This window comes from Macaca fascicularis, chromosome 18, assembly GCF_037993035.2.
Source record: "Macaca fascicularis isolate 582-1 chromosome 18, T2T-MFA8v1.1".
NCBI lineage: Eukaryota > Metazoa > Chordata > Mammalia > Primates > Cercopithecidae > Macaca > Macaca fascicularis.
The window spans coordinates 65,726,332-65,737,382 of NC_088392.1; the positions used below are offsets into that span (position 1 = coordinate 65,726,332).

General features: G+C 43.8%; 1 protein-coding gene across 6 annotated transcripts in view; it reads right to left on the reverse strand.

The window, feature by feature from the left end:
- The window catches only part of TTC39C (tetratricopeptide repeat domain 39C), a 140,632-nt gene that overhangs the window by 106,898 nt on the left and 22,683 nt on the right, over positions 1-11,051 (reverse strand). Inside the window, exon 2 of one of the 6 annotated variants that reach the window (XM_045378304.3) lies at positions 6,507-6,941. The exons of the other annotated variants lie outside the window; for them this stretch is intronic. Coding sequence (XP_045234239.1) covers positions 6,878-6,941 — 64 coding nt within the window. The 3' untranslated portion in view covers positions 6,507-6,877. Of the gene's footprint in view, positions 1-6,506; positions 6,942-11,051 lie in introns of those variants that run through there. 6 annotated transcript variants of the gene reach the window in all.

The following is an 11,051-nucleotide window of genomic DNA, read 5'->3' on the forward strand; positions in this document are numbered from 1 at the left end:
AAACTCCTGACCTCAAGTGACCTGCCTGCCTCGACCTCCCAAAGTGCTAGGATCATAGGTGTGAGCCACTGTGCCCAGCTGATTGCTTCTTAATTGTTTCTCTGTCATTTAGCAAATTCAACTTGAATTTGGATTCAAAATGTCATTTCCCTCTTCTTGTCCTGTCCTGTTAGAATAGTACCAATAGTACCAGTTCCATTTGCAAGAGAGAGAATGATACAAATATTTGCAAATCTGTTTATCTTTGATGCTTATTTTATGGAGTGATAATTTAATGAAGTACAACCCAAAGGATGGCTGCTGCAGACGGAAGGAGGCAGCAAAAAACAATAATCTGTGTGCTAAGAAGGCCAAAGTGGAAAGAGCAGCTATTATAACACTCAGCTGCAGGCACTGGGAGTGAGGCGCACTACGCTCAGACTTTTCCATGTCTTCCTGGAAAAGCCCTACCCAAAAGGAGCACTCTGGTGCACCTGAGCATGTAAAACAGGCTGAGCTAACAGGTATTATGGGATGCAACTGACGTCATGGTTGAGGGTAGGACCAGGGAAAGCTCTGCCTATCTGTGTATCAAGGTGCCCTATAACATACTACATTATGTGGCTTTCCTTTCCTAATTACTTCTAAGTACAAGCTCAACAGAAAATCATGAAGCATCTGACCCTATTTCCTCACATTTTAGAAGCATCCCATATGCTTCTAGAGACCATGGAACTTTGAGACAACTGTGCCCTGATTCACAGGGATTTAGCCTTTGATTTTTAACTAAATTTCTGTTTGTTTAACTTGCATAACCTACTTAGCAAAAAAAAAAAAAAAACAAACAAACAAACAAAAAAAAAACTTGCTCACTTCCTGGGAAGCATATAGGCCAGTTTATACTTTGAGATTCAAAGTTAGGAAGAGTTGGGTGGGAACAGGGCAGGAAAATAAAGTCACCTAGAGGCTGGCGAGACACAGGTCCTGTAAGCTAGATCCATGTGGAGTATGAAGAAGGGAAGAATCTCAGTAGTTCTCCATCCACATGGCAAGGCACAGAGAAACCTGAGCTGACATACCTTTCTGGAGCTGTTTGGGCCCTAGAAGCAGTCTGTGTGTGACTGGTAGGGGCAGTGTGACCCAGGGGACCCAACACTAAGGGCTCTTCACCTCTCAAGGAACCCTACACCTGGCCTCTGTCCTGGTGCCTGCTGTCACCAACGCAACAGAGACACTCCCTTCTCCACCTCTCTCCTTCAGCCACAGCTGTGCCAGCCTGGGCAGCCTCTTCCCTTCCTACAGCCCCACTCTGTCTGGAGAAAGACCCCACTACTGTGCTGTTCTAAGGAGGCTGGGGGATTCAGACACAGAGACCAAATCTGGCTCTAAACCTTGCCGTCCCAAGCTCAGTGCCTCTCAATGCAGACATTCTGGAAACCCGTGGGACCGTTTTGGGGTGACATGATGACTGTAGTGGAATGGGACCAACGACCCAAGGCTTCCTGCAACGTATGAGATCATCCAGCACACTGTCTCATGTCCCACAAAATTTCTGAACATGTCCTGGAAGTTCACACAGATGAAAAACTGTTTATTTAGTTCTAGAATCTACCTCCATTTATGTAGAAACACAAAATATTCCTTATACTGCTTGAATACACAGTTTATCAAGATTTGTTTATAATTATGGAAAACCATGTCACCAACAGCAACACTGCTTGTGGCATCTGAGTTGTCAACAAACTGCAGCTAAACCAGGTTGCATTTGTATATCACCTGCCAATATTTAACAGTGATACTGAAAGCTCCTTTTAATATATTTAAAGCCAAATAAATTATTGAAGATACATGAAATCCTGGATACAAATACATTTCATTAATACATTTATTTCATTTCTGTCACCCAATATTCCTTAGGATACATAGCATACTGAAACTTATGTCATGAAAATGTCATGTCGAAATTGTTTTATTTTGGAGGCCGGGCATAGTGGCTTACGAGTCTAATCCCAGCACTTTCGGAGGCCAAGACGGGCAAATCAGTTGAGGCCAGGAGTTCAAGACCAGCCCAGCCAACATGGCAGAACCCCGTCTCTACCAAAAATACAAAAATTAGCTGGGTGTGGTGGCACGCACCTGTAGACCCAGTTAATTAGGAGGCTGAGGCACGAGAATCTCTTGAACCCAGGAGGTGGAGGTTGCAGTGAGCTGAGATCATGCCACTGCACTCCAGCCTGGGAGATAGAGCGAGACTGTCAAAGCAAACAAACAAACAAAACATAACTATTTATTTTGGGTTTGAATCTTGTTTTTCAACCTTACTCTGAAACTGTCCTCAGGAGTCGGCTGCCACTCAACTATCCTATAAACATTTTTTCAATTCATCGTCTAATCCTGGACACCTATTAAAGGCAACGGTCTCTAAAGGCCTTGGTGTGCAGAGGGATTTAACGATGGGAGATACGTTTTCTGAGACACTCTGTCAGCACACATCCTATGTCTTAACACAGGAAATTAATACCATCCTGACAAAGAAGGCCTGGTTCATTGCAAAAATGTCACACTTCTTATTAAAACCACTTCAACAGCCAGTATTTTGCCTTGGTAGGTTAGGGTTATTTCCCTCCTTCCCTTAACATTTATGAGTAAGTTTGGTCTGTTACTTTCTTTATTTTAAAGCATACCTGCTCTTTTATCTCCTTCTCTGCAGCACCTTCTCACCTTCTCCTAAATCCAAATTTCTTCATCATACAAGGGTGCAGTCATCTAACTACTTCATTTTATCATCGGATAAAGGTATGCTGAGCATTTACACTTTAAAAATACATGTAGGCCGGGCGCAGTGGCTCACGCCTGTAATCCCAGCACTTTGGGAGGCTGAGGCAGGCAGATCACAAGGTCAGAAGTTCAAGACCAGCCTGACCAACATGGTGAAACCTCGTCTCTACTAAAAATACAAAAATTAGCCAGGCGTGGTGGTACATGCCTGTAGTCCCAGCTACTCAGGAGGCTGAGTTCGGAGAATTACTTGAACCTGGGAGGCGGAGGTTGCAGTGAGCCAAGATCAGCCACTGCACTCCAGCCTGGGAGGGAGAGCAAGACTCCGCCTCAAAAAAAAAAAAAAAAAATACACACACACACACACACACGTAATTTTATTTAGGCATTCTATTGATTTTTAGACATTGTATGTGTGAGTAGGTTACTTCATCTATCAACTTCATTTCAGGATCATAAAAGGGGAATTACAAAATATTTGTTAGTAAAAAGGGGCATTCGGTGTGACAGAGTCGAGAGTCACTGCTCTAGCAAGCTTCCCCTTCTGGCCACCAGGTTCTCCCAGAGACCAGTTCTTCCTGAAACGCAGGACCTGGCTTTTGGAGTCTGGCAGTTACATTTCTACTTTCTCATGCCAGGCAGGCAAATCACATCAGAGCATTATCACAGCACCACCCCTGAGGGGTACCCCAGAGCCCTAAAAGGGATCAGATGGGAGATGCAAAAGTCCCACCAGTTGGGCTGGCCTCCTTGTCAGTGCACACAACGCTGAGTAGAGAACAGCTCAGAGAGCAGCCATCCTGAGTTACAATGCCCAGGTCAGGTGCAGCTGACACCTGTGACCTCTTTGGAAGCAGGAGACTGACTGTCATTAGGGCCCAGCTTTCCTTGCGATGGCACTGTTGAGACCCGCACGTGGCTTTGCTTCCCACTGCTCCTACTCAGCACAGGGCAGCCTGGACGTTCCAAGGCAAAGGCAGTCACAGGGCCAGGCAGGAGCTCTGGCAACTGCTTATGAGAAGCAGAACATCAATATTAGGGCCTGTCTGGAGCACCTTAAATTGGGTCAAGAGACACACCCATGCCATCAGAATAGGAGGCAGTGATGAGGAACAAGGCTTTCAGAGCTCCTACATGGCAGATGCCTCCTGGGCTGCACTTCCTGACTGCAAATAAAGGGGAGCTGCTATGCCTTTAAGAACTTGGACCCCCACATAACTCCAGCAACCTCAGGAAGACCAGGAACACCTGGAGAGGAAGTCCAGGTATTACCCATCTCTACAATCTCAGCCCTCTCATGCAGACAGGTGGACGTGTAAACAATTTTGATGCAACACAAGTGCCGGATAAAGGTAAGGACGGGATGCCACAGGAGTGCAGAAGAGTCATACAACCTTTTTCCAGGAATCTCAGCTGTGTCTGGAAGAGCAAGATATACCTGGCTGGATGATGCAAAATATTCCAGCACAACTAGCATGGAAGGGATAAGGGAAGCAGACAGGGCCAGATCACAGGACATCGGAGGCCAGGCCAGGATGCTGGGCTTTATCTTACACAAGACTGGGAGCCACGAAGGGTCTAAAGCTTGGAGTGACAGCTCCCCGAAGACAGATCTCTCTGGGGGTTTGAAGGATAGCTTCTGGGTGTCAGAGTGCAATTTGCATACTGCTGAAGAAACTTGCCCCAAAATGGCTTTGACAGGACACATGTGAATCCTTTTACTGTAGAAGTTCTGTTAAAGAGGTAGACAGCACATGGTCACACCCAGACTCTGGAGCCAGGCAGCCCAGTTTCAACCCCAGCACTCCCCACTACTGCTGCAAGACCCGAGTTGGGCCACTTCACGTCCCTGGGCTCTTCCTCCTCCCTCTAAGGGAGATAATAAAGGCATCCCTCACAGAGCTGGCAGGGGCATTAAACGAGGAGAAAAGTTCAGGCAAGGCTGGGGCTGTGGGCTGGCTCACAGTAAATGCCATCTAGTATTTATCATTATGTGTTTACATTGATGTACACAAGAAAAATAAAGCCACCTAAAGCCAGTGAGTTCACAGATATTACAGCTTTGAACAAGACTAAGTGTTAAAGTGACTCTATTTGAGGTAGATTTGAATAAAGGTATGAAGTAATGCCTCCTTGAAGGAACGACCTGCCTCTCACCATTCTCCTGTTCATGGCAGACACTCTGTGAACAGACTTTTTAAAGAGATGGACTTCCTGACTCTCTAGGGGCTTTCTCTGTAATAACTGAGTTTTCCTGTAAGACAGGAGTAACTACCTTACATATGTGTAGGTATATTTCGTGTGTTCTGAAATTCTTGAGCAAGAAGGAAGAGATGGAGAAAGCAACCTCAGCTAGGGAAAAGGGTGGTGCAAACCACCAACCATCTTTACATAAGAAAAGTCCCAGCTTGGCAGGAGAATCCCTTGAACCCAGGAGGCGGAGGTTGCAGTGAGCCAAGATCATGCCATTGCACTCTAGCCTGGGCGACGGAGCAAGACTCCGTCTCAGAAAAAAGAAAAGAAAAGAAAAGCCCCAGTTCAATCATCAAATCCACTTCAAGGAGGCATGACTTTCTCTTCCTACACAGCACATGCATGAATAATTTTACATAAAAACATGTATTCGCAGTCTCTTGTTCAGAAACTGGAATGCATTCTCCCCATGTTAGCCCACAAAGGCTATTCAACCGCCAAACGGACCCACGTTACAGAATGAGCAGCAGACTCGTGACTTTAGGGTGTTGGGAGGAGAGTAAGTGCTGAAAGAGGTGCTGTGTAAGACAGGGACCAGTCCTTCCCTACCCAACCCGACTCTTTCCACAGGGTAGACCAAGCACTAGGCAGTTTTGAAATTAATTCATCTTTGCCACACAGCCATCTACTTTTCTGTACTTTTTTGATACTCTCTCTTCTCCCTGAGTCCTCTGTAGCCTCTTCCAGTCCCACTGCTGCAGCTCGGTAAATAGGATTACCCTGGCAAAGGAGACCAGGTGCGAAAGTGGCATTTCAGGAACTAAAACAGGCTGTGTGAAAGGTCTAGACTCCTGAAATAGCACATTTGGGGATCTACAAGTGGTTTCCTGTAACTAGGATAGAAAGTGCTTCCATGTTTCAATATTACTTCTCTCTCCCTTTTTAAAAAAATCCTCATCAAAACTTTATTTCACTCAATACAGCTTCTTTCAACTAAATTAAGGAAAAAAGGTAATCTCACTCAACCTGTTAATACAATACAGTCAGCCCTCATTATCCACGAGTTCCACAACCAGCCGCAGATCAAGCATACTTGGGAAAAAAAACGTTGCATTAGTACTAAATGTGCAGACTTTTTCCCTTGTCACTATTCCCTAACCAACACAGTATAACAACTATCTACATAGCGTTTACATGATATTAGGTATTAAAAGTTACTAGATGATTTCAGGTATATGGGAGGATGTGTGTAGGTGATACACAAATACTGTGCCATTTTCTATCAGGGATTTGAGCATCCACAGATTTTGGTATCCACCGGGGGTCCTGGAATCAATCCCCCATGGATACTGACGGATAACTACATATGTGACTTAAGAGAACACATTCTTTTAAAGGCTCGCATCTTTTGCTTTGTGTATTTGTACAAGGGTACACTTGTACACACTTACAGAGACTTACATACACTACAGCACAGGTATTTTTTTCCTGATAATTTCCTCCAAACTATCCTATTATTCTACAGGCAGTTGCATTTTAAAAGGAATCTCAATTAAGCCAAATGAATCTTTAATGAATATTTAATTAGGACCTTTTCAGACAGTGTAACAGTTGGGGGGAAAAAGATGCCTTTTTCCAACACACCACTGAGTTGAAGAGGATGGAAAACGTCGACAGATGAGCTTCCTGTCTTTCCCGCCAGTTCCCTTAAACCATTTCTGCTTTTCATTGCTTCTCCTTTTCTTACATGTCTGCATCTGTGGACTCTCCTATTGTCTCCAGGAGCAAGGCAGAGACACATTCTCATCTGTGAGCCGCCGAACTGTCTAGAAAACATGGGCAGCCTGCAAGTCCTTCCTGTCCTCCCGAGAATCTGACATGGTTTGAGGCAGATAAGAGGCTCAGAGGCCTGCTGACTCAACATCTCTTACAAGTGCCTTTGAGTTTTTCCAGGAAGCACCAAGGTTTTCTCAGAAGTCAAAAAGCTCTTTCTGTAAAAGGCCAGAGAGGAGGTATTTTAGGCTTTGCATGCCATATGGTCTCTGACGCTACTTATTTCTGCAGGTGTAGTGCACAAGCAGCCACAGACCACACATAACCAAATGAGCGTGGCTGTGTCTCAGAACGTATTTACAAAAACCGGTGTCAGGCTAGAATTGGCCCACAGGCCATAGTTTACCCACTCCTGGATTATATGGAACCATCTGTATAACACTGGCTCTGCAATCAACATGCTCACAAAATGAGTCCCACAGATCCTATGGCTTTCTCATATGGCTTTGTCGTATGTGCCAAAAACTGTGTTAAATAATTTAGGGTCCACACATTCATTTTACGCACACTCACGTTACTTACCATAAATTTTTCTTGCTTTGTATTTTAATACGTTTGCCATTTTATAGTTTAAAACGGAAAAGAAAGTGTCACAATTCATAGCAACTATGTACCCATAAACACTCATACTAACCATATATGTTTCCTATTTTAGTTGACAATGACTAAGTAGGACTCTTTAATAATATCTACAGCCAGAAACTGGTAGTAGCCCTGGCAGAGGTAAAAACTGCAGAAGTCTTAGGATCAAAAAGAATGCCAAGAGTTAAAGCGGGAGATGGGCTGGTAACCTCAAGCGGGGAGGAGGCAGGCTCAGCATCAGGCCAGCAGAAATAAGAACTGCGAAGCTCATTTGGATCAGAAGCTCCGAACATCTCACGCTCCTCAGGCCTCCATGTGGTTCATTTCTGCCAGTCCTCTGTTAAAAAGTAATATTTCAAGCCATAAAGAGAAAAAAAGGTGGCGACATTAGGATCCTGAAGTCCCAAGGAGCCAAGAGTGAATTATGGCTGTGACAGCCACGCTGTGGACGATGGTCATGGTGAAAAGTGAGTTGACGAGACACCTAGTAGCAAAGTAACCCTGAGAAAAGCACCGACCATGGGAAACACGGACTGACCAGCGGCAGGAAGAAAATAAGTGTAAAACAAGCCATCTTATGTGATGGCCTAGTAATACTGGTGAGCGTGCAGTTCTGACCACTCTTTTCCCAATGTCATTTCATGTCTCCACGTGGGTTTTTCTGTTGTTTCCTCTCCTAGGTTTCCGTTTAAACCTCACCACCTCTCACATTCTCCTTTTCCCCTTGCCCCACCCCTCCCAACTCCTCATTCAACTGATTCACTTCTACCCCATCATAAAGCTCAGGCATCACTTCCTCCACAAAACTGTCCTTCAGGCTGGGTTAGACGCTGCTTCTCTTTTCTTCTACAGGCTCCAGGGGACAATGGTTATGTCTCCCAGCCTCCCTATCACCATCAGCTTTACCTACGCCTACACTGCAGCATCGAAACATCTAGCATGTGTCTTTGGCACCTAACCCACAGCCTATCTTATGTGCCTGAGCAACTGAAGGTCTGAGTGCATGTCACATATGCAAACAGCGAGGGAGGAAGGGAATGAGTGTCTGTGTGTGAAGGGGCAGTGACTGCTGATAGACTAGCGCACTGGGCACTAAGACCAAGATCAGGAAGTTGACTTCAGGTGGTCAAGATCACGAACTTAAAAACATATGGACTTGGGTTCAAAGCAGGAGCGCCCTCCAGCAGGACAAATCTATCCTGACCTCTGGGAAAACACCTCAAAGTGCATAATGGTGGCTCAGCACCACCAAAGGGCAGTTTGTTGCTACATTATTACTACAGTTCCAACAAAAAGGCAGCTACAGTTTCAAATCCCAACCAGGGAGCTGTCCTATATTCCAAAATAAGGCTTCTACTGTGCATATATTTCTAATTCCTATATGCCTAATATCTGAATTATACAATCCAGACTTGCCACGAATTCAGAGTGGCCTTCACGATAATCTGTTTCTACAAAGTAACCATTTCTCATCAGGCAGCAGTTGATAAACTTTCACCATTCTAGTAAGGTGGCATGAGAAAATGATCTTCTTGCTTTAATAAAAAATATTGTTACACTAGATATAAAATATGTTTCCACTGTTAAAGTGTAAAAGTAAGACTCTGGACGGTTTACTAGTAGAGGAAGGGTGTCCCCCCTGTGATAAACAATCATTAAAAAAGGAGACAGAGAGGGTAATTTGCCCATCCCTCTTATGTAGATAAAATGAGCCAGCAGTGTGCTCCTTAAACACTTACCAAGTCACTGCTGAGCCTTCAGCAGGCCATTTGACTTTGGAACAGAAAGGGAAGTTTCCCAATGTATAACAGAATCTTAAATCCTTCATACGTAATACATAAGATGAACTTTAAATAGAAAAGCCACCTGCACACAGGACATTGTGTCTTGTACTCGAACTACACTGTGAAGAAGCAAGCACAATACTAGTGGGGACGGCACCACTTACAGAAGCTAGCTAGAGTTTATTGAGTGCTTACACTTAGCCAGGGGCCATGGATTATTTCTTTTAATTGTAACCACCACACAATAATGTGGGTACTCTTATTGTTACTCCTATTTTACAGGTAAGGAAGCAAATTTTGAGAAACCAAAGTCAGCAGCCACAAAAGTGGCAAAAGTAAGACTGGAACCCAGGTTGCAGGACTCTTGTCCATGATCACACCTGTACGCAACTGTGCTTTCCAAAACATACATCACAAGCACCTTTTGGGAGGTAGGAAGAACGCAATGATTGTCCACACCACAAACAAATCAGACGGAGCCAAGGAAAACTGATAGGGTGATACCATCTTTGTCTACCTCTGTCTTTTTCCCTCCCATCATCTCTAAAAAAGGCTTTTTAAAACAAGGTCGCAGAGCAGATGACAAATTATTATAAATTTAGTGAGGGAGGCAGAATGGTAAAATGAAAAGAGTCCTTGATATAGAACTATAGTGTTTGTGTCCTGGTCCATAGTAAAAACTAAGTCTCATGAGCCTCGTTATAAAACTGTCACGATAAGATACACCTCACTCTTTTGTTGTCATGAGAATAGTGAGGATATATAAGGGAATGTGTCTAGCACTGTGCTTGGCAGAAAAGAGGTACTACAGTTTTTTTCCCTTCTTTATCTTCAGTTCCCATTTCAAAATACAAGCAGACAGCACCTAGCTATACAATGTAAATATTCCCTGGGCACCTCCAACGCACTCACCTACAGAGAAATATCTCTGAAGGGGCATCTCTCTGCTGGTGCTGTGGGAGAGTTTTCCAACCACTCATATACTGCCTTCTATTAACAGTGCATAAAATTTTCTAGATAAAGCAAAAATTCCATGCTTTCAATGTAAAGGTAGTATTTTAGCCTACTAATGCAGAAAAGGAAGGGGGAAAAAAGACCATTAAAATAAACATCACAGGAGACTTCAAAGCCATAAGTACTGAAATATGCAAGTACCTAAATCATCAACTAAAAAGAGTAAATTTGACTCTACAACTCTCTCCAACCTCTCATACAACACAAACTGGTAGTCTAAAAAAGGAATCATAGCACAGTACAGGAAATATTCATACCTTTTTTCCTGAGGGCTTCTTAAAAACTACCAAAGAGAAATTGTGTGACAAGTAAACCCTTTAAATCCCCCATCAACAGCCTTTGATGAAACTTCATCTTGAACCCAGACTTGTATGCTTTAAAAATGAAATGTTCTAAGTAAAGCGAAGTTGTTTCTACTTTCAGACCAAAGGGGGGAAAATCACTGATTTAAAAGTGAAAGGTCTTTAGTGAAAAGTTCACAGTTGTGAGATATTTGCTTTGCCATTAAGAAGGTGGAAGCTCTGCTGGGTAGAAACCACCATTCTTTGAGGTCTAGAGACTTTAGGCATTCTCATTTTTACAGACTCTGCCTCTCGGTCACAGTTGTACATTGATCCTCTCATTCCAACCAAACTACACTTTGGGTCTCCAACGTGTGAAACATGTGGCCCTTAAACGTGTTCGGGAAAGCTACTAATCAACATCCTTAAGGCTCGTCAACAATCCAGACGGCAAATCACAAACTTGCTTCCTCAACCCGAGAACACACACTCCAGGTCCCCAACGAAATGAAGGTTCCTTCCACCCCCACAGGAAAACTACCAGGTTTCAGTTCTTTCGCTTTATTTTTTAAAAGACAAATAAAAAAATTAACTGAACACACGTGTT